This window comes from Mauremys reevesii, linkage group 4, assembly GCF_016161935.1.
Source record: "Mauremys reevesii isolate NIE-2019 linkage group 4, ASM1616193v1, whole genome shotgun sequence".
Classification (NCBI taxonomy): Eukaryota; Metazoa; Chordata; order Testudines; family Geoemydidae; genus Mauremys; species Mauremys reevesii.
In genome coordinates, this window is record NC_052626.1 from 41,141,680 (window position 1) to 41,165,240 (window position 23,561).

At 51.9% G+C, this 23,561-nt stretch overlaps 1 protein-coding gene across 2 annotated transcripts; it reads right to left on the reverse strand.

Annotated features, from left to right (window-relative positions):
• Positions 1–930: 930 nt before the first annotated feature.
• Positions 931–16,935, reverse strand: VASH1 (vasohibin 1). Of its 2 annotated transcripts, none has more exons than XM_039535273.1 (7): positions 16,804–16,935; positions 6,985–7,073; positions 5,193–5,249; positions 3,988–4,062; positions 2,447–2,828; positions 1,751–1,863; positions 931–1,235 (listed from the first exon to the last, which is right to left on the reverse strand). In XM_039535273.1, exons 1-7 carry the CDS (start codon positions 16,909–16,911, stop codon positions 1,163–1,165), a joined length of 897 nt encoding a protein of 298 aa, XP_039391207.1. In that variant the 5' UTR covers positions 16,912–16,935; the 3' UTR covers positions 931–1,162. The 2 variants fall into 2 exon arrangements, with proteins under 2 accessions (XP_039391207.1, XP_039391206.1); XM_039535272.1 differs by lacking the exon at positions 16,804–16,935 and adding an exon at positions 14,933–15,953.
• Between the last annotated feature and the right edge of the window lie 6,626 nt (positions 16,936–23,561).

Sequence of the window (23,561 nt, forward strand, 5' to 3'; positions counted from 1 at the left end):
GTGGGAATTTGATGTGGTGCCTTGAATATTCCAGGGTTAAGCAAGTGGCCAGGATGGGAATGAAGAGCCCCCCCATGAGACTAATGCTACAAGCCAGCAAGGAAAAATTGAAGCTCTTTCCTTTCTGGAAAGAAAGATGCTTGTGAAGGCTACTCATGTGCATCAGAGTCACTTGCTTCCTGCTGGAGTTTGCACCTCAGTGGCCAAAGCTTTCCCTGCAGCTTCCAGTTACCACCACTGAGAAGGGAGTGGGGGACACAGTTTCCAACCATCCTACTGGTTAAGTACCCATCCCCACAGATAGAGCTGTCCAGCAGCCCATTTCCACATTACAACAGCATGGGCATTTCCTGAACAGCCTGCCACGAAGGGAAGTATCCACAGCACCTCACAGGAAAGGAGACACACTCATCCCCCATAGAGTCAATGAGCCATAGGGGGATACATTGCAGACTAGACGGAATGTTAGAGTGGTGGATTCACTGCATATGAGGCTCTCAACACCACTGACAGATTGCATTTTCATTAGTGATGCAAATATTAAATTCCAGGGCTTATTCCTCTTCCCTGCAGGCACAGGGGATGGGGAAGGTGATCGTGTATTTCACTCCCTCCCCAACAAGAGTGACAGTAGCAAAATACACAGAAGTTACAAAACCAGAAATCCTTCCTTTACCAGAGGCAGGGGCCTTTCCATTCCAATACCTTCCCCTCCTTCAAGCCCAGGGGCTTTGTGCTAGCTTGAGACCTTCAGCATAGAAGAGGAAGAGGCACTGTGGATAAAATGCCCCACCTGTCGTCTTTGTCAGTCCAAAGGATTCCATGCAAAGCCTGAGCTCTGCTTGGCCTCACTCACTCCACCCCTCACCATGTCACAGTAAGAGCCTTCCCAAGCATCCTGCAGCACCTTCCCATCAACTGGCAGACCTGTTCTCTTATAAACTTGTTTTGTTGAATTAAAAAGTGTTCTTCCCAAGACAGGCAGGTGACTCATCTGAGCCCCAGGATACAGCTCAGAGATAGGCCTGATAGAAGTACCTTGGAAGACCAGCCCTCCACTCCCACTTCCCCTTCCCCATGTTGAGCTTGCTACAGGTGATCCTGGTTTCAAGTGTGGCCAGCGAGGAGTCGATGGAGCCAGGCACACAAGGTGTGCCTCTCTTCACACCCGGATTTGATAACCATTGAGGTCTGGCATGGCTTTGGATTCGGCAGGCTTCTTCTCACCAGACAGCCTGTGAAGAAAGAGGGAAGTAGATATTCAGAGGCAGTCTCAATTTCTCCTCTGACAGGGTAACCCACACAGATTGAGAGGTGCCAACATGAGAAGAGGAGTTTCATCCCCTTCACCAGATCCCATACTGCTAGAGCGACAGGGGTGGCTCTTCTTCACCCCGCTAACTCCCACAAGAGGATGGAATACAGAGTGGGAAGCCCAGCACCTCCACTTGAGATAACTTTCCTGGGAAGATGGATTTGGGATAGGCCTGGAAGCAGTCTCAAAGGCACACCAGTTCTCACTGACCAATGATGTAGGTTCAGACGTCTCTGAGAGAGACTTGTGGTGCAGGGGGTGGAGGTGGGGACACACCACACCAATGCAGCTGAGAGACATCTCCCCAGTTATGGACCGTGCCAAGAGAGTTCTCAGAAATCTACTTTATCCAAGTGTGTGAGGGGATGGAGGGGAAATCCTATAGCATGACTGAGAAAGATCCTCCAAAACAAGCCATCCACCAACCCCACTCACCGCCTCTCCCCACGGCTGTTGTGGCGGTGCGGACTGGACTGGCCCCGCTGTGGGGAGGACACATCTTTCTTCCTATCCTTCGTGGGAGATGGTGGCCCTGTTCCTTTGCCGATCTGCAAGAGGAAAACAACAAGGTGGGAGAGAAGCCAGGGCTAGCAGTGGCTGGGGAACACAATGCCCAAGGTACTTCGTTGTCTAGGAAGGATGACAGTGAAATGAAGAAAATTAAAAGCGAAAAAGAGAAGGCAGTGATGAGCATTATGTAGCTCTACTATACTGTACCCTGCCTTTAGAGAGTCTCAAGCACACCCTTCCACCCAAAACTTCTGAGCAAGTACGTATCTTGGCTCATCTGTCTAATGCCTAGCAGGCATACCTGAAGGGAGAGGATTCATATTCCCAGCTCTTGGGCAAGAGCTGTACCTTGATGCACAGCAACTACACCTGCCAAAAGAAGAGGGTTCTGCACCCCATTGGGGTCAGGGTCTGCAGAAAGGAGAGGAGAATCCTTACCCCCTTCCTCCACACCTCCCTGCCTTCCCCCACCCCCACCCCAACCCAGCAGAATCTGTACCTCCCAGCATACTAGCGCCAGGATCCAATTAAACTCCAAGGCTTTGGCACCAAGAACAAAATTCACACCTGCAGCCTCCAAGAGCAGCAGGCAGGTTTCCCAAGCACTTCCCAGCTTCTCACCTTTAGCCTCATGTCCCGGGCATGTCTCTCGAGCTCCTTGCGGAAGTCCTCACGGCCCAGCTTTTCCACGTCCAAAATGGAGTGCTTCCACTCAATCTGCTCCACACTGTGTGGGTCATGGGACACACAATGGCCCAGCTTCACCTTTTTGAGGACGTGCCAGCAGCGGTGGTATGCCTCCTCGTAGTTGAAGATCAGCTCACTCAGTGTGCGGAAGGTGGGCGCCTTGTACATGAGCTCCTCCCGCCGGCTGATGCCCAGTGCCCCATAGCGGCCCCCAAAGTTCACCCCCAGCACAATGTGGCGGAAGTAGTTCCCTGAGAAGTGAGTTTTGAAGCTGATGGGGAAACGCTCCAGTGTGGGCATGTTGTTGGTGAGGTAACTGGCAACGTCATCCCATTCAGGAAATAACTGGTGATGCCAAGGAAAGGAGTAAGATTCTTCCTCCCCATCCCCCAAAACATCTCAGCCAGCCTAGATGGAAAGCAGATTCACTGCTGATGACAAGTACCTGATTGACATCCCTGGAGACCAAATCCTGTCTATCCCCAGAGCAGGTACAGCTCCAGCCCCCCATGAGACAAGTCTACCCTGCCCTGGGATCAGAGGGATGCTCAGTCTTGACCTTCTCCAACAAGACTGCCCACAAAGGGAAGCCAGTTATAATGGCAGTTTTGTGGTGTGTACACCCGTCCTGCTAGGAGCTGGGAGGACCAGGGCCACCATCTCATTTCACACAGAGGCCACCAGGTAAGTGATAGTCAATTTAACTAACTATCAGCCTAGGAGAAATTGGACCTGGTGCCCTACAGGTAAAATGTAACCCATTCTCCTGAGCCATCGAGATCCCCAGACTGGCATTTCATAAAAGCACTGCCTCTGAAGACAACTAACTTTCCAAAATACACAGGCCAATTAACCTAGCTTTCAAATACTTCCCCATCACTGAGGCAACTCCAATAAATAAAGAAATGTTGGACTCAGCCTGGCAGGTCCCAGAGGAGATGTGCTTCCCAGGACGTGTGTACACGGAGGGGCTGGCACAAATCTGGGACTAAAAGCAAGCATTATCCAAGGGAGAGTCTGACAGGTTCCCTTCCATGTCTCCCTGCACTGCAAAGAAAGTGCAAGGTGACATATAGTGAGTGAAACATACCCACTATGCAACGGGATTTCTGACCTGATGCTATTTCCTTCCTGTTTAATCCCCACATCCTTCTTCTCTCCCTCTCCCCATTATGTTCAAAAGGAATAAACACTCAATCCTAAAGTGGGGGAGAGAATTGACCATGAAGAACTAACTCTGCTACTTGGGTTCTCTGCTTGGCACCTTGCAATGCACCAGCAGCATGAGAGGGTCATAAGGGAGCAGAGCCCTGAGCAGATACAAAGTTTGTATCTGCAGCCAATCCATGATCCGCAAACATGCTCAACAGAGCTCCGCATCGGATATAAAGTGGATATCCCCAGATCTGCAGGGCTCTACGGGGGAGAACGCATTAGGGTAGGCACACATGCATGTTTCTAAGAGGAAAGGATACATTCCCAGGATCACAGCTTCCAGGCATTTGATTGGCAGGGCCTCTTTGGTCATTTCTTTGGCCAGGTCCATTAGCCTGTTAGACAGCACAAGGGGGAGGGATGGAGGAGGAGAATTAAAGGGGTTTGCATTGAGCAGGACTGGTGAATTCAGTCACTGGGCGGCATATATGCAGGGCAGGTTGCAAGGAGAGAGGAAGACTATTAAGGCAGAAAGGAGAGGAGAAAACCCTTTAGGAATAAATTAAATTCAAACTCAGTCTTTTGCCATTCCCCTCCAACACTGCTGCTGTGGAGTTTCCCCTCACTGAGCCAAACAGGCTCTACCCTCTATGCCAGACACTACTCTCAGCAAGTCTGGAGTCATTCCCTTTCGTCTCAATCCAGTTCCTCTGGATTTATACCCATCTAACCAAGATAAGAAGCCTCAGGCAGGAGGCCGAGTTCCAGAGACACTTGCTTTCCCACATCTGAGGGCAGGGAAGGGGCCTGCAGCAGATTCTGCCCTGGTTACATCATAAAATGTTTGGAATGCCCAAATATCCACCCATACCTGATGGCTTGGGCCAGCAGTATTAATGTTGGCACAATGGTTTGGTTAGCAGACTAAGAGGTCCCTAGCTGTATCTGTGGAACCCAGGTGCACGAAGATGATTGACTTCAGCCTGTGTACATACCTGGGGGTTTACAAGGCACAGCAGTGTGGGGGTGTCCACCACCATCACCACCTCCTTTCTTCCCCACACATTTCTTTTTCCTTTATAAAGTTTCAGTCACCAAAAAAAAAGTCTAGCAAGTCCACATTCTGCACCAAACGCACTCCAGGACACTGGGCAGCAAGAATTGCAGAGACGTTTGGCCTTTGGGGAGCTTGTTTTACTTTACACAAAATGCCCCAGAAGCCCATGATCTAGATTATAAATTAGATGTGCTCAGAGACTGGGCACCTCTGGCTAACAGATAGTTTACTGACTCTTGGCAACAAATCCAGCCCTCATGCTTGAATAAGGCTAAATTATGGCTCTGACCAACTGCACCCCGAGCAGAGTCCAACCTCCTTAGGAAGAGCAGAACTGTGAGACTGAACAAAATCCCCATAGTCCAGCCTGTACTCTTGGCCAGACTCAGTACAGATGTAGCAGGCATCAAATGTGGCAAGTTCCTCAAACAGAAAGGCAGGAGCATGGGAAAGGCTGACAGCACTTACCCGGTCAGAGGTCTGCTCTTCTTAATTTCAAAGAACTGCGTCCCAGTATGATTGTACCTGGAGGAAAAAGGTTAAGGGGCCATGCAGACTGGAAGAGAGCTGAGAAGCCAGAGTTGCCCACATACTGCAATCTGCTGGAGGAATCTCTTTGTACCATCAAGGTATCAGTTACCATTCTCACAGGGAACATCAGGATCCAGCAAGCAAAATACCAGCAAAGAGAAAGTGGGCATTTCCATTTGGCTACTCCTCCCACTTGCATTCTTTGGCTTGGGGGAGGAAGGAAACAGAGTGGCAATCTATTTCCCTCCCTATTCCTGCTGACAGCACATTTTCTGGTCAGCCTTCTCTCCAGCAGCACAGGCTCCCAGACCCGAACAGGGTTGAAATAAGTCCTCTCTTGCTGCTGCCTGCAAGGGATCATGACCAGTCTAATGATGCCAAAACTACCTTGCTTTCATGCTGGCTGGTATCTATCCCTAAAACAGCACAACCCCAGGATTAGCAAAAAGGTGCTGGCAGACTCCCTTCCCCCCTTGAGTCATCTCCATATCCAGGGCCATCCCTAGCCATTTTGGTGCCCTACACAGCCCCCCCCCATGTGTGTGTGTGGGGGGGAGGGGTTTGGCCCCAGGCCTCTGTGGGGGGGAGGGGCAGGCTTGGGGTGCAGAGGGGAACCACCCCCCAGCATGAGCTGGCAGAGCGGGTTGGGGCTGGGTCACTCCACTTCCTGCTGCCTGGTAAGTGCAGAGCGGGCCTAACGCCACTCACCGGGTGGCAGGAAGGGGAGTGACCTGGCCCCAGCCTGCTCTGCTCCCCTGGCTCCCAGCCTTGGGGTGCAGCGGGGGAACTACCCCTCAGCATTCACCAGTGGCATGGCTAGGAGCTGGCAGTGTGGAGCAGGCTAGGGCCAGGTTGCTCCACTCACCGCCAGGTTGCTCCACTCACCGCGGGTGCAGGCTCGTCCCCTGCTGCAAGTCCTCAGGGGAAGGGGTGGAGTGCGGGCGGGGCTGGGGTGGAGCAGGGGTGGGAAGAGGCAGAGCAGGGGCTGGAGCAGCATGCAGCTGCGTACTTTGTGTATGGGTAGGGACACCCCTGTCCATATCCCATCTGCAAGATAAAAATGCACTTGTGTTGCACATGCCCTCATCCTCACTCCATCCCAGGACACAGAGCGCAAGGGTATGTAGGAGTCTTGTTCCCAGGCCATAAACATACAGGCAGCTATACATGGTTGGGAGTTGGTCATATCCACCTGCCTCTCAGAAGCAGGAGTGACTATGTGTTCTGGCCACCTAGCGAGCAGAAAGCACCCAGTAAAATGACTCAGCATGAAGCTCAAATTCCCCACCACCAGCACAGCCAACCTTGGCAGGGGAGATTAGCATCTTTTAATCCCAGGTTTTAATCTGTCCTGGGCCCTCCCTGCAGGGTTAGGCAAGCACAACAGCTACAAGGGCCTTCAATTAGGATGTTTTAAAAGGAACAACCACTTGAATTCAAGGAGTCTGGCTTAAAGAAAACCTACCACACATTAGCTTGGCCCTGCTGACACACATGCTGCTGTGACGAAGGGGTAACCACAGGAGACACAATTGGGCAGGATTAGAATAAAACAGCAAAACCACTCACTGTCACAACTTCAGTTTCCTGCTTTTAGGGAACAAGTTTCATTTCCCCTTCTGGCTGAAGCAGAGTCAGCTGTTCTCTTATGGTCAGCTATTAGAAGGTCTCCTTGCTTCCCCTTCCTGGATCATCATTCCTTGGTGTCTTTGATAATAGTAAAGGATACTGAAGCTCCTTGATGTAGCGCTGTATGGCTTCCAGGCGCTCAGGAATGGGGGTGGACGGCTGGAGCGCAGGCACACTTGGTATGGGAATCTGAACAGGGGAAGGCAGAGCGAGTCAGAGAGCAGACATCTCCTGAACCTGCTAGTCCCTTTGCTGAATGCTCTGGCACATCACCACAGGAATTGCATTCCTCTGTAACCCAAGGAGCTAATCCCTTTTTGCTGTCCACCCAAGATATTCCTTGAGTTGACAGTCACTTCATTCTTCTATCCTCAAGTTGACAAACTGGAGGGGATTTAGAGAAGAGTGACACAGTTATCAGGGAGATGGAAGGACTGGTTTTTTAAATGAAAAACTAAAAGAAAAAGTCTGTAGAATGTAGTTAAGTGGCAACCAAGGAGGGACACAAAATAGTCTACAAACATCTAAAGAGCATAAATACAAAGGAGAAAGAGGAGCTCAGGACGGTACATGGGTCTAAGATGGAGGCATGGAATGAAAGTGTAGCCAAGTTCAGTAAGAATTCTGCAACAGCAAGAAGTATCAGGGCATGGAACAGACTCACAAGGGAAGGGGTGAAAGCCCCACCTGTTGGCACTGTGAAAACTAGAAATGAATTGGGAATGAATTTGCATTGGCAGGAAGATGGACTGGATAAGGCAATAGGGTTTTTCCATCTCTAACTTTTATGACTTTCAGTTACACAGCTGTGGCTATTACCTGGACTATTGCCCAGCCAAAACAAAAAATAAGGCTGGACTCACAAACAGGGCCAAGGAGACACTTGGTCAATGAAAGACAATGGAAAAACAGATTTGGTGTGACCATGACAGAGAGAACTTTGCGCTAGAACTTCCCCAAGCCTATTAAGGAAGGTTAATGCCCTCTGCACATGGATCCAACACCAGAGCCACAACTCTCAGTGTCAGTGTGGTTTTGTCATTTCTGTTCTTCAGGGAACATGCAGTAACCCACCCCTTGTATAACAAAGTTAAACAAAGACAGACACCTCCCTCTGGTCCTTTCATTGTATTTGGTGGTGTCTGCCTATTTAGATGGAAACATCTCAGGAGAGAGGCTGTTTGTTTTGTGCAACTCCAAGCACAGCAGTATTTACACAACAGCAGGCAGCTGTAAGAAGTTCTATGTCTTGATTTTCTCTTGAGTATTTTGATCTTTCTTATTGTCTTAAGATTTTCCCCATAAGTCAGTTTGATGAAGATGCATTTTGTGACTGGTGTCCATTTTCCAGCACCTCTCAGGGAGACGAGCTGTGACTAGACAGAACCAACAAAGTGTGACAGCTGTTGTCTCTAGTAACCTCTGTGAGCAAATACCTCACTTCAGTCCCCTGCTGGGGACGTGCAGAAATAGGAGCTCCTTCTATCGCAACCTCTCCCAGCAGGAGGCACTACATGGGAGAGGAAGGAGAGATACAAGATCCCCAACAGTTTGAGCTCCTATCCCCAGGGGAACAGGAAGCCCCCTCAAGAAAGATGCAGGGAATTTGGCCATCTCTGAAACCAATGTATGCTAAGTTGGTTTAGAAGCTATGAGATAACATACTGAGTCACAGGAAATTATTCCGAAGCAGGACCAATGAAAGTGGTAAAACCAGGGCAGGCTCAGCATTTAGCCTTAATTCATTTCTTCAGTGGGTGACTTCTGTGCAATGTTTGTGAAGAGACAAACAGCTAAAATTAACTCCCTGGGTTCCGGTTAGATACACATTATCAGCACAAGTTACTGGTTCCTTTTAGTTACTCCTCTCTGCTGCTGGAAACCGCTCCTTGCTGTCAGATCCCCTTTCCCTCCAGGGAACATGCAATACCCTGAGACAGTGTAATGGAAACCACTTCACTGGGGGACTAGTTAATGTAGAAGTAGCACCTTAAGTAATTAAGCTGTACTCTGGCTCTCAGATCTGGCCATGCAGCCCAGACTGGGCTATGGTTTCCTTGGTGGCAGGTCTCCAGTATGTTGCCTGGGGAAAAGATGGGGAGGAGTGAGAGAAGGGATAAGGAATCTGTCCCTCTCATCCCTGTGCTGAATGGAGGAATGATAACGTTTTGGCTTTCTCCAGCATCCTCCATCCACAGATCTCAGAGTACAAACAGGTATCTTCACAGTCCTCAAGGAGGTGGATGGAAATTTATTTTAAACACATAAGGGAACGTAGAGGTGAATTACCTTACCCATGGTCACCAGCAATTTGGTGGGATAGCAACGCAGGTTTCCTGGGCCCTGTTGCTCCAGTCACTGGAATACATGCCCCTGCAAGACTGGCTGCCTTAGCCATTCTTGTCTCCCCATACTTGTATGGCTGGGTTACATCCCAGCACTCCCAGACTTGTAAACACTTGGATATTGCACTGAACTCCTGCCTGACACAGCTGAGTCCCAACCCCATCAGTACAGCCCATCTTCGGAAGGGAGCCTGGCGAAGATCAGATTTCCATGCTTAAAATGAGCCAAGCAGAATGAAAGCAAGCCAGATGGAAGAGAGGCACAAACAGAGTTCCCGCTCCCTGAGGGAGGAGGCGTTTGATAATGTAACTTTAAAAAAAAGCTGTCTCTCTCAAAGTACTTATATGGTCCTATCATCATTGTAGTATCAGAGCTCTAGCTACTCAAATGCTGCTGCTTCCAACAGAGTACTGACGTTATTCAGACAGCAGATGTATATATTAACCCCCCACACACCATAACTAAAGCTCAAGCATGCATATCCCAGCCTATCGTTCAGGTATGCTAAAATCCAGCTTCTTTTGTGGGGGGTCTCCCCCCACTGTCACTGACGAGCTACAAATCTGCTTGTTTCCACCTTTATATCTCTGCCATTTAGAATGCAAAACTTTTACAAATGCATAGACAGACCTGCTCCCTGCCATACCACTCATGGAGCCACTGATGTTACATCAGCTCTGCAGACAGACACCACCACCTCTTCTACCAAAAGCAGCAAAGCCAGCAACTGCCAACAGTGCTATCATCAACTCAGCCTTTGGAAGCTGATGGCAACTGAATGGAGTGGCACTAATGCCCATTGCCTCTGGAATAACTGGACAGCCAGTGGGTTATTCTGAAAGGCTGTCCTGCCCTACAGAGTGAGGGAAGGTAGGAAGGATATGCTAAAACGCAGGACAATCCAGGAGGTAGGAAAGTGCATTGAAAGTCAAGAGATCTGGGCCCTTTTCCTAGCTCTGCTTCTGACCTGCTGTTGGCACCTTGGGCAAGTCACTTCAGCTCTGTGCTGCAATGTGATGCTTCTTGGTGGTTCCCAGGGTTGTAAGACACCTCACTAGCACCTGCCGTTAGTGTGAGAAAGCTTTGTCTGCACCTGCTGGGGGTCGGTTCCCCAACAGTACTGGCAACACAAGCATTCTGCTTTAGACCTATGTAGCCCCACCTCCCTCCACAGGTTAGCAATAGGCACACTCCAATCCCAGCGCCCGCCCGCACCCCCCCACCCCCAAAAACACCATCTTCCTGGAGTGTTCAGCCCCTGATTTATTGAGCACTCACAGTATGCACAGATTTGTTGGCTCCAGAGAAACAGTACATCTCAGCTTACCAGTTCCACCTCAGATCACTGCTCTGCTTAACACACAGCATTTAGATATGTTTAGTGAAATTAAATATAAAATGTATTTACACACCAGCATAGATATTCAAGTAATAGCAAGTATTGGAAACAAATGGTTACATATAAAATTAAATCATAACACATTCTAGAACAGACTTAAAACTAGATATTTATGTCTCGTTAAACAATGTTCACCCAAAGTCCAAACAGCCTTTTACAGCTGTTTGGCTGTGATCCCTCTTCCAGGAGACCAACACTGTGAGCTTGTCTCCTACATGAAGGATCCAGAGTGTTACTTTGCTTCCCAAGATATACAGGTCCCATCCTTGGTCTTCATTCATAAACAGGACACCCACCATGCGGTTTTGTTTTTTCTTATAGCTCTTGCAACCTTTCTACTAGCATCTGGCTCAGTGTGCAATAGACCTCCATTGTGAGGTGGACAATACATATATGACCAGACACAGAGATAAGCGTCTGTTGCCTTGGATGTGTTCCTTTCAGGCAGGAGAGTATGTCACCTCCTGGCGACCTGCCTTACCTCCAAGTGCTTAAGAACATCATTTTCAGTACAGATACATAACTTGTTAAATATTATCTGTACATATATTTTATGGTGACTGATGGGCTCTCGGCTCTCAGTAGAGACCTCACATGCCACCCACAGGTGAACTATTATGCATATATCTGACCATGGGGATCCCTGCAAACCCTATGCACCTCCTCTGCCTGTTGGACCAAGCGGTCACGGTGTCAACACTCATTAGTTCCCCCATCTGTAAAATGGGGATAATTATACTTTATTTCCTTCATAAAGCACTTTGAGATGTACACATAGCGAGCTATGAAAGCGTTATTAACTAATGAGTTCTGAGGCCTCACTCACTTTGCCACACGAGCACAAATGGGATAAACAATAGGCTTCTAAGGGAAGTAAGAGATGTTTCAGCACTTGCTCCCAACACTGCCTGCAACAGAGGGGCTAGGAGAAGCAAGGCCACAGAGATGATGCCCTGTTGTGACTTCCACATCACAATGCTCAGCTAAGGCCACAGTCTCACCTCAAATCAAACTGCAAGCAAATTACTAAGGTTACCTTGTGGGAAATGCTATTGATCTACTGCAGCTAGAAGAGCCCTGCTTCCTGGCTTGAAGAGGGCCCTGTCACCAGAAAAGTCACAAAAATGCTGTCCTAGTTTGTCACCGCATGCAGTCACAAACCCTTTTCACTACAGCATTTCACTCCACTTGGGATAGCAAAACTGGACTAGTTCATTTCCATTTCTCTACTAGTCCAACACTCCAACTAGGATCAAAAAGGGCCCTTGCATGCAGGTGACAGTCTGGCACAGACCTGGGAAACAGCAGCATGAAGCAAGAGTTTAGGCAACCTCCTGTAGACAATGCCAGACTACTTACCAGGATGTGCAGCACCAGTGAGCAGGAGACAACTCTGCTTTCTGTATTTTGTATTGGGTGATAATGCTGGCCAGTGATGGAACAGCCTCCCCTGCCATGTTAACATGAACTTAACAGGAGTCAACATCTAGATATTTATATGGATAATGAGGTCATACAGGACTTCAGGGCTCAAGCCAAATGCAAAGTGACAGGGGTTATTAGTATCAGAGGGGTAGCCGTGTTAGTCTGGATCTGTAAAAGCACCAAAGAGTCCTGTGGCACCTTATAGACTAACAGACGTATTGGAGCATGAGCTTTCGTGGGTGAATACCCACTTTGTCGGATGCATGTATTATTAGGGGTTATTAGGAAACTTTCCATTGGCAGGTTATTCCTTTCGTGCCCCCATACCTTTGTCCATGTATCTACAGGATTCATACAGGAACAGTATGGCATCCTGCCACTGCCTTTCAAGCTGCCATCTTGTGATCTAGAATCTCATCTTTTTCTTTTTTTTCCTTTTTTTTTTTTGGTCTGCCTGAGTCTGCTGAGAGAACACTGCTCTCTTCATCTCACTGAGATGTTAACTCAGATAAATGATCAACACTGGGTAAGTGTCACTGTTAACTAGGTCACTACTGATCAAGTCATGTAAGACAGGAAAAGGGGAATCATTATGAAAATCTACACAGCCTACAGTGAGTGACTGCTCATTTACCTGAGAGTGTAACACCATTTTCTCCTTCCCCCAATCAGGGAGGCAAGGCTAACAAACCTAGCAGAGCTCAGCATGCCACTGTGGGAGAGATGCCCCAGAAGATTACATGTGATGATGTTTTTAAACACCTGTACAACATACTGTGATTACATCTCATTGTAGTGTCTCACGGGGTGGAGCTTATTTTGTTATCTTCCCCAATTCAACCCCTAAGCATCCTGTACTGACCCTCATCCAAAATAGGATTTTGGATTAACTGGGCTGATCCTGCTATAGCAACTCCTGCATTCCTCCCTAGGCCCATTTAGCCTCAGGAACCTAATGGGCATCATCAGCCTCTCACGGGAGCCAGCCCTGCAGAGTAAATTTACAAAATATATTTTCCCCTGGAATATATTATTGCCAGGATTCTAATCTGTTGCATCAGTTCTTCAAAGCAACTCGACCCACTTCTGTACATTTCAGTACAAATGGTGCTCAGAGACATGGAAACATCGCTACAGGCAAATATGGGCTCTTCTCATTCCCTTGCCCCAATCCTTCCTACCACATTCACCCCTCTGTATCCCCTGTAAGATGCTGAGACTGATAAGCAGTGAGCCCAGATGGCAGAATGTGTTCTGCACCAGCCTCACTGAATACAGTACACAAACCAGGCTACTACACAATAGTGCTGCAGGTACCAAAAATAGATGCTTCGCTAAATTTCGGTCAAAGAAACACCCTCAGTGCTGATCCAGACCATGCTTAAGAGCCACAAAAGAGAAACAAGGTTTGGAGTTTCAGAGTAGCAGCCGTGTTAGTCTGTATCAGCAAAAAGAACGAATACTTGTGGCACCTTAGAGACTAACAAATTTATTTGAGCATAAGCTTTCGTGGGTAAGTCTCGTGATTCAAACAGGGGACTGGACCCCTGAATTCCAATATTTCCTTACTGGCTCTGCCACAGACTTGCTGTGAGAACCTAGGCAAGTTACTGCATCTGAAGAAGTGGGTTTTTTTTTTTAACCCACAAAAGCTTATGCCCAAATGAATCTGTTAGTCTTTAAGGTGCCACCGGACTCCTTGCTGTTTTTGTGGATACAGACTAACATGGCTACCCCGGAAACTTAATCTTTTTTGACTCAGTTGTCTCTATTTGTAAAAATGGGAATAAAGATATCTATTTCAAAGGACAGTTATGAGACTGAATATTTGCAGAGCACTTTCAATCTGAGGATCTAAATATACCCTAGAATTACCACCAGAAGCTATGCATATACAAAAATGGCAACATCTACAAAGACACACGAGGCCCAAATGCAAACGACTCAATGCAGCATCAATATTAAGCTGCATGATCTTGGGTTCCCCTTTTCATAGGATTCTCAGCAGTACAGCCAGAAAAGACAAGATGTGAGATCATCTAGTCTGATTCCTTGTCAGCAACAAGTTTCCTCTACACAAATTCTACAAGTGTTCTCTAATATGCTCTTAACTCTGTCAGAGCCACCTTTATAGGCAGGAACCATTCCAGTGCAAAAATTCCCCTTGTTGAGGGGAAGACTGTCCCTCATGTCCAACCTAAGTATTTCCTTTTATAGCCTATAGCTTGTTCCTGGTTATAATTACTCGACTCCCACTCCTCCAGCTTTCCCCCATCTCAAGTATTTAACCAGTCATAAATCCCATCTTTACTTTCCGTTTCTTGGGATGCAGATATTAAGTTTCCTTATTCACCGAACAGGTCCCATCACCTTGTACTTTTAGCAGGTTGCCCTTCTGGATTATTTTTAATTACAATCTTCTAAGAACAAAGTGTTCAGATCAATACACAGCGCTCCAGAATGCAGCTGGAGCACTGTCACCTCCTCTTTCAGGCCAGGCAGGCTGCCTCAAAAGCTAAATCCCAATTCTGTACTTTGTCTCAGAATTCTGGCTTTTCCCCATTTGCTCTAAGGTTACTGGACATGTGTCTTTTTGCATCACCACAAATAGTATCAGAGCAATTAAATGGAAAAATTCTATTACATCAAAGCAAAAATCCTGAGCAGCACAGGTCAGACACTCTCCTCCTGATATGGAATCCCAATACTTTACACCCTTATGACTGTGTTTCTGTTGAGTGAAACCCCCACTTCAGGATTATTGATCTGGGGTTCAATGTTATATAACACAATCCCAGCTTCTCTACCATTCTCTGAGTGGACAGTCTAAAGCCCTGTCATTTGATTTATTAGTATCAGTTCTTTCAGGAATTCTCACCTTGGGTAGGTCTGTGGCTCCTCGAATCCTTTGAGCCACCGTTTCTCCCTCAGGGTGGATCTTGGCCACGTGTCTCCACATTCTCTCCCAGGTGGGCTCATCAATGGGTAGCCCTCCTCGGTTCACAAAGAAAGGAACTCCACCGTCTCGCAGATCTTCATCACCATCATCTTCCTGCTCCTCCTCTCTCTGAGTTGCCTCTTCGCTGGCCTCAAAGCGCTTGGTGGCAGCAGCGCCTCTGCCCCCCGTTCTCCCCCCCGGCATCCCAGTCTGCACTTGGGAAATTGGTGGATTACAACCCTATGCCCACCGACCCACTCAGCCTGCCAGAGACAGAGCAGCACATGGCAGCCTAGTGCAGAGGCCCTTTAAGGAAAAAAGGGTGTGGCCCATTCACATAAGAACAGTGCAATATCAAGGTATATTTTACCCAACAGGAGGTTGTTTCCTCACGTCCAACCAGAAGAAAGAGCCAAGGCAGGGCCCCGATAAAACAAACGAAGTGGCCTGGAGATGTACCATAGATTAGACTTTTTTTTTTAAAGAAAAAAAGTCACCCTCGATGGAGCAGGCAGACCCGGATAGGCGCAGAACAATGAAAAGGTCGTTATAAAACAGCAAGGACAGCAGGGGGCTGTATATTCAGATCAGGCCACCCCCACACAAAAAAAAAAGGCCAAAAAAAAAAAGGCTCTACTGACCTAGCAAGAGATTGCCCGTTACAATCAGTAGGAGCAGATCGATGAACACCCAAGCAGAGCTAAGGGGTTGGGGCAGAGCACACACCTGAGTGACGACAGGCTCATACCACCTCCAAGTATTTGTCTCCGTGCAGGAAAATTAACCTGCTAGAGACACTACCTGCCAGACACCGGGGAAACTGCAGCCACCCTTAGACAATAAGACCATTAGACCCAAACAAAAGCGAATGGCCACAAACTAAGGCAATCAGCTCCCTAGGCTTTGTTCGCTCCAGGAACAAGCCGGCCCCGGGGCAGTTCTGGATACCCGCCTCAAATGCCATCTCCGCTTTCAGTCCAAGCTCCTGCTTGCGCCTGCTGAGCTCAGGAAGGGTTACAATGCAACAGGGGTCGGCGACCAGGGCCGGCCAGGCTCCGGCCCCCCTGCCGGGGTAGGAGGAAGCTGCTGCCAGCTGCTGGAGCCGGAGAGCGGAGGAAGCGCAGTCCTGGGGGTGGCTCTTGGTGAGGCTGCCGGGCAGGAGGCTGCAGAGGCCGGGGGGCAGGAGACAAAGGCCCGGCGACCCCTGGCTGCCGAGGCGAGGAGACCCGGCTGGACAGTGGGCTGCGGCAGCAGCTGCATGCGGAGTAACAAAGCCCCCGTCTGAGGCCGTCCCGAGACCGCAGATGCCGCGACGGGAGCGTCCGCCGCGCGCTGGGCTCACACGCCCGCGGGCTGCATCCAACGCTGCCGCCGGCTCCGCTCCATGCCCGGAGTCAGAGAGACGCTCCCCGCGCATGCGCCCCACCCCTAGGCGGCCCCGCCCGGTTAAAGGGACAAGAGAGCCCCCAGCCGGGCAGCCTGAGCCCCCGGGCTCATTGGGGGCGGGCGCAGCGGACCTGTGAGGTAGGAAAGGAGAGTCTCTTCCCCGGCCCTGCCTGGAGCGGAGCGTCCCTGCCTGCCTGAGAGCGACGCGGGGTTCGCCCGCCTGACCGACCGCGCTGCTGCTGCCGCCGCTGCTGCTTAAGCGACTACAGCACAAGAGCAGCGCTGAGGCAGCCGGCTACTGCTGCTGCACGGGAAGAGGGGAGGAGGCACGCACATGATTGGCCGCCCTCCCCTCCCCGGCACCCACCAGGAGGAGACACCGATGGGGCCTCCGGCGGGAGGCGTCTGGAGTAGCCCTCACTCACCTGAGCAGCTGGTGGGGCTTCGGTGAGTGTCAGACCCTGTGCTCCGCCCCTGAGCCTGCAGTCCTCGATCCTGCTCCGTGCTGGGCCAGGGGCAGCCCCATCCCCCATGAGGCTCTGGTGAGGGGCGGCAGGCTGTAGCAGGGGAGGAAGGACGCCACATGTGATGGCAGTCCCCTCCCACCCACCACAGGGGAAGCTTCCTGGACCTGAGCAGGTGGGGCTTGGGTGAGTGTTATGACACCCTTCCCCCGTGCAGCCACCACTTCTGCCCATTCCCTACCCCCACCATTCCCAGTGAAGCTATGGTGAGGGGCAGCAGCAGGAGAGGAGGCCACATGTGATGCCCCCCACACACCCACCCACCATAGGGGAGGTGAGTGGGCTTCCTGGACCTGAGAGGGGCCCTAGGAGCATATGCAGTGACAGTGGTGCAGAGTGAGTGTGCTGCCCGGGGGGGTCCCTCCCCCAGAACTCGCTGCTGCCAATGGAGGGAGTCCTCTCTGGCCCTAGCCCTGGGGCAGCCTGACTGCACCCCAAGTGCCTCACCCCTGGCTCTGCCCTACCCTAGAGCCTTTGCCCCCAGCACCCCAACCCTCAGCCCCAGCCGTAAGCCCCCTCCTGCACTGTGAACCCCTCATCCCCAGCCCCACCCCAGAGCCCTCACCTGAGGGGAAAAACATGCAACTTAAATTTGGCAGTCAGTTTGGAGTATGATCGTGTTTAGCACAATACTTGATTATTTTACATCCTTTAAAGTATATAATCAGTTGAAGCAGGCGAGTCCTGCTTCTGACTTTCCACTTTTAACTGGCCCTTGTAATCTTGTGGCACCGGGGCATTGTAGCTTCATTTTATCCCAGCAACAAATTCTTGATTTGTAGGACCAGTAATAATCAACAATGGATACATTCTTAATAAAGTTACCCGCAGAAAAAGGTAATTCATCAAGTGACAGCCTGAGTTCAACATCCAGCTTTCAAATTGAAGTTATACAAAAGAAAGATGCAGCAAATCTACAAGATAAGAAATGGAGTTTTCAGCAGTCTTGGCTATCAAGATTTAAGTGGTTGGAGTACAATAGCAAATTAGAGTTTTTTGTTCAGTCTGCAAAAACTGTTCTAAAAAGATCTTTATATTTTCTACAAAGGCCGAACCAATGTTTATTTCATCCGGATTTCAAGATTGGAGACATGCATTGCATGGTTTTACATCACTCAAAAAATCCTCTTGTGACAAGGAAGCGGTAATGAAATATGTTGCTTTGCAGTTTCCGGGGGGACCCTCCACCAGCACAGGCGGGCCCCCCACCCACAGTCACTGCTCCTGCCCCACGCTGGACAAGGGGTAGCCCCATGGCCAGTGAGGCTACAGTGAGAGGCAGCAGCAGGAGATGCAGCCCCCCCCCCAGCACCCACCACAAGGGAGGTGAGGGGGCTTCCTGGACCAGAGAGGGGCCCTAGGAACACGTGTACTGACAGTGGTGCGAGGTGAGTGTGGTGCAGAGGGGAGGTGGGAGGCCCCTCCCCCGGAGCTTGCTGCTGCCTGTGGGGAGAGGGCTGGGGGGAGTCCTCCTCTTTGGCCTGCCTGCACCCCAAACGCCTCATCCCCAGCCTTGCCCCACTCCAGAGCCCTCACCCCTGCACCCCAACCCTCTGCCCTACCCCTGAGCTCTCTCCCACACCCCAAACCCCTCATCCCCACCCCACAGCCCTCACCCCTGCACACCAACCCTCTGCCTGATCCCCCTCCCACACCCCAAACACCTCATCACTAGCCCCATCCTCACATTTTTACATTTTTTAAAAAAATATACAATAGCTCCTTACTTAACGTTGTAGTTATGTTCCTGAAAAATGCTACACTGTACTTTAAGCAAAGTGATGTTAAGCGAATCCAATTTCCCCGTAAGAATTAATGTAAATAGGAGGGTCTGGGGGGTTAGGTTCCAGGGATTTATTTTTTTTGCCAGACAAAAGACTATATATTTTATATATATATATATATATATATATATATACACAGTATAAATTTTAAACAGTTTAATACTGTACACAGTATTGATGATTGTGAAGCTTGGTTGAGGTGGTGGAGTCAGAGGGTGGGATGTTTCCCAGGGAATGCCTTACTGCTAAATGATGAACTATCACTTGGCTGAGCCCTCAAGGGTTAACACATTGTTGCTAATGTAGCCTCACACTCTACAAGGTAGCAGGAATGGAGGGAGGGGAGACAGCATGGCAGAGAGAGAGACAGAGACACATGCCCTGTGTGTGAGAGAGAGATGTGCATTGCCCCTTTAAAGTACGCTGACCGCACTCTAAATGCATTGCCTTTTTAAGCAGATCAGCAAGTTGAGACAGCAGCTGCTGCCAGCAAGCTCCCTCCGTCCCGAGCCCTGTCCTGTGTCACCCCCCTGCTCTGTGGAGATGGGGAGGAGACACCCTGACAGCACCCTTCTTCCTCCCCCTCTTCTCCCCCACCCCCCGCACAGCAAGCAGGAGGTTCATGGGAGCAGCTCCAAGGCAGAGGGCAGGAGTAGCACATGGCAGTGGGGGCAGGGACACCTGAACTGCCCAGCAATTGATAGTCTGCTAGGTGGCTGCCGCACAGGGAACTTAAGGGAGCTCATGGGGGGGGGGGGGCTGCTGGTCCACCCTGGTTCCAAGCCCCCACCACTAGCTCTAATGGACTGCTCCTTCTGCAAGCAGTGGACAAAGCAGGTGGCTGCCAAACAATGTTATAAGGGAGCATTTTTACCCTAGCAACTCCGGCGGGCCGGCTGGCGCCCCCTGGAGTGGCGCCGCTATGGCGGCTGTTATATACCCCAGCCGGCCCGTCCGCTCCTCAGTTCCTTCTTCTCACCCGTGACGGCCAGTAGGAACAGTGGAGTGCTCCCTTAACTCCACAGCCCTAGCGTTCTCCATAGTTTTAGTGTATATAGTTGTTAGTAATTAGTTAAGTTTCTTGTTATAGTTGTATAATGTAGTAGTTAGGGAATTAGAGGGGTTAGCCCTCTTCTTCCGCCCCGGTGCGGGCTTATGCCCGGAGCACCGGGATTCAAGCCCTGCGTGGCTTGCCAGCGGCCCATGCCGGTGAGTGACCTGCACGACTCCTGCCTCCGCTGCCTCGGAGAGTCGCACAGATCAGATAAGTGCCCGATTTGCGTGGCCTTCAAGCCTCGTACGAGGAAGGAGCGGGACTCTCGCCTGAAGCAACTGCTCATGGAGTCTGCTCTCCAACCTCCAGCGCCAGCTCCATCGGCGCCGAAGCCCACCTCGGCGAGCAGCGCACCGGCAGCACCGAGCCGCTCCGGTGCCGAGGCCACCCGGCACCGAAGACCCGGCACCGCTCCCTCTCTCCGGGGAAGAAGCACAAGGTGCCGAAGACGGCCTCTGCGAAGCAGCAGCAGAAGCCGTTAGCCCAGCCGCCTCCGACACAAACGGTACAGGCTGAGGCAGTGCACAAGAAGTGCACCGGGCCGTCGACTCCGGCGCCGCAAGGGCTGTCGAGTCCGGCACCGCCCAGCTCCCCGGTGCCTACCGAGGAAGAGCTGAGGATCCCGTCCACGCCTGAGGCATTTGCGACGGCGAGAGAGCTGATCGACCTCACGACTGCTACGAGCCATCAGCTACCGGCACTGCCAGTGCGGACACTCAAGTCGATTGGGAAACCGCTGATGATGCGCCCTCCTTCCCCGGGCGACTGAGACGATCGGGGCCCCAGGATCCGGTCTCGATCCCGGTCTCGCTCAAGGCTACGGTCGCCGACACACCGGGCCCGATCCATGAGACGGTCAACGTCGAGACGCCGCTCCCCGTCTCGGCACCGGTCACAGTTCCGGCACCGCTCTCAATCGCGGTACCGGTCGCACTCCCGGCGACGCTCCAGGTCCCGGTCGCCGAGTCACCGGCACCGCAGCAGGTCCGGTTCCAGGCATCGCGTGCAGCACCGAGACTCACGCAGCCACTCAAGGCGCCGCCGCTCGCGCTCGAGATCCGGCTCCCGGCACCGCCGGTCGAGCTCCCGGCGCCGCCGGTCGAGCTCCCGGTACCGCGCCGCGCGCAAGTCCCGCTCGCCACTTAGGTCGCATGACGACCGGCACCGACCTTCGGCACCGGAGAGACATTTGACACCGGCACCGGCCGTCCGCCCGGGGACTGCCATGGCTCCTCCGAGGGAACCCTCCGTTGCTTCCCCTGAGGGCAGTGCGGTAGACTTCTGGGCGGGGTCTCTTCCGCGGGACCATGGACCCCAGCACTGGGGATTTTGGGTACCCTGGGCCCAACATGAGCAAGGGCCTCCCCTTCCACTGAGGCAGCCAGGCTCGGCGCGTTCGGTGCCGGAGGCCACTATCAGCAGGCCGCCCCCCGTCTCCAACGGCACAGACTGCCGCTCACGGCCCACCGTTGGGGCATGAGACACTGGCACCTGATCGCCCAGAGGTAGAGCAGGCACCGGAAGAGATGCTGCCAGGTCACTCCTCGTCCTCCTCTCCCGACGAGGCGGTGGCAGGGGCGTCACCATCAGAACCCCCGCCTATTGACCTCAAGGCGCATCAGGACCTTCTCCGAAGGGTAGCGAAAGCCATTAACCTGCCCATCGAGGAGGTCCAAGAGGTCGATGACCCGATCACAGATGTCGTGGGAGCGGAGGCCCCCGTGAGAGTGGCGCTGCCATTCATCCGCACAATCCAGCGGAACAATGCCGCCATCTGGCAGTCGCCTTCCTCCGTCCCTCCCACGGCGCGCGGAGTGGAGAGAAAATATTCCGTCCCGCCCAAGGGGTACGAATATCTCTATGTGCACCCAACCCCGGACTCTCTGGTTGTCCAGTCCGTGAATGACTGGGAACGTCACGGACAGCCTGCCGCTGCGCCGAAGTCCAAGGAGTCCCGGCGCATGGACTTGTTGGGGCGCAAGATTTATTCAGCGGGCGGTCTCCAGCTCCGCATTGCGAATCAAATGGCCCTACTGTCCCGATATACGTTCAACATCTTGGGGTGCCTGGGAAAATTCGCAGAGCTGACCCCACAGGACTCCCGCCGAGAATTCTCGGCGCTCCTGGAAGAGGGCAAGATGGCCTCCAGGACCTTAATCAAAGCGGCTGTGGACTCAGCGGACTCGGGGGCCAGAACTGTGGCTTCCGGAGTAACCATGCGGCGCATTGCGTGGCTGCAATCTTCCACTTTGCCGCCGGAGGTGCAATACACCCTCCAGGACCTCCCCTTTGAGATGCAGGGTCTATTCTCCGAAAAGACAGACGCGAGAATTCAGACCCTAAAGGACGGGCGGGTGGCCATCCGTACTTTGGGCATGCACACGCCGGCCACACAGAGGCGATCGTTCCGGCAGCAACCCTACCGACCCGTCCCGCAGGCCAGGTCTCGGCCATTTAATAATCGAAGGGCGGCCCCCTTCCGCCGCAGACCGTCGGGGGGGGTGGCGTAACCAGACCCAGGGCTCGTCCAAGGCTCCTCAAGGTCCAAAGCCGGCCTTTTGATGGGACGCCCGAGGACGGCCCACCACTCTCCCCCCAGGATCCATCCCTTTTGTTTTCAAGTCGCCTTTCCCGCTTCCTCCGGGCGTGGTGTTCTATAACATCGGACAGCTGGGTCCTCAACACCGTCCAGCACGGCTACCGCCTACAGTTTATTTTGCCCCCTCCCTCCCACCTTCCCCGTCCCTCTTCAGGGACCCCTCTCACGAGCAAGTCCTCTTACAGGAGGTCCAGACTCTGTTGAGCGTGGGTGCCATCGAGGAGGTGCCTCCCAGCAGGCGGGGCAGGGGATTCTACTCCAGATACTTTCTCATCCCCAAGGCGAAAGGAGGCCTTCGTCCCATCTTAGACCTCCGGGAGCTCAACAGGTACCTGTGCAAGCTCAAGTTTCAGATGGTAACCTTGGGGACCATTATCCCTTCCTTGGATCCGGGAGACTGGTTTGCCGCCCTCGACATGAGGGATGCTTACTTTCATGTAGCAATTTACCCCCCCCACAGATGCTACCTGCGCTTCATGGTCAACGAAGCCCACTACCAGTTTGCGGTGTTACCCTTCGGCCTCTCCACCGCACCGAGAGTATTCACCAAGTGCATGGCGGTCGTGGCCGCAGCCCTCCGTCGTCGTCGAATCCATGTGTACCCATATCTCGACGACTGGCTGATTCGTGGTCGCTCCCAAGAGCTGGTGGCGGCTCAGGTGTCCAAGATACTGCATCTGTTCTGGTCTCTCGGCCTACTTATCAACGCCGAAAAGTCCCACTTAGTTCTGGCGCAAAGAGTGGAATTCATAGGGGCCGTCCTCGACTCCAATCTGGCCAGAGCCTGCCTCCCTCGTGCTCGACACGAGATGTTGGCCTCCCTTATACGGACACTGCAGGCCTTTCCTACGACAACGGTGCGATCCTGCCTACGTCTCCTGGGTCACATGGCAGCGTGCACGTTTGTGACTGCGCACGCAAGGCTGCGACTTCGCCCGTTCCAAATGTGGCTGGCATCGGTGTACCGCCCCCATCGCGACCCCATGGACATGGTGGTGGCGGTTGCGAGACCCACTCTCCAGACGCTCACCTGGTGGCTGGATCCGGAGATAGTCTGCGCAGGGGTTCCGTTCCGCCCTCCTTGCCCGTCGATCACCCTGACCACAGACGCCTCGGCGCTTGGATGGGGGGCTCACATAGGAGACCTGCACACCCAGGGTCTCTGGTCAGCCCAGGAGCTCTCCCTCCACATCAACGTCCGGGAGCTGAGAGCTATCCGTTT

Coding starts and splice junctions, on each gene's coding strand:
- VASH1 (XM_039535272.1), bottom strand. CDS start 15,196: ATGCCGGGGGGGAGAACGGGGGGCAGAGGCGCTGCTGCCACCAAGCGC. Junction 5,250..6,984: donor CGCTACATCAAGGAGCTTCA/GTATCCTTTACT, acceptor TTTTTCCTCCAG/GTACAATCATACTGGGACGC. Junction 1,864..2,446: donor CCCGGGACATGAGGCTAAAG/GTGAGAAGCTGG, acceptor TTCCTCTTGCAG/ATCGGCAAAGGAACAGGGCC.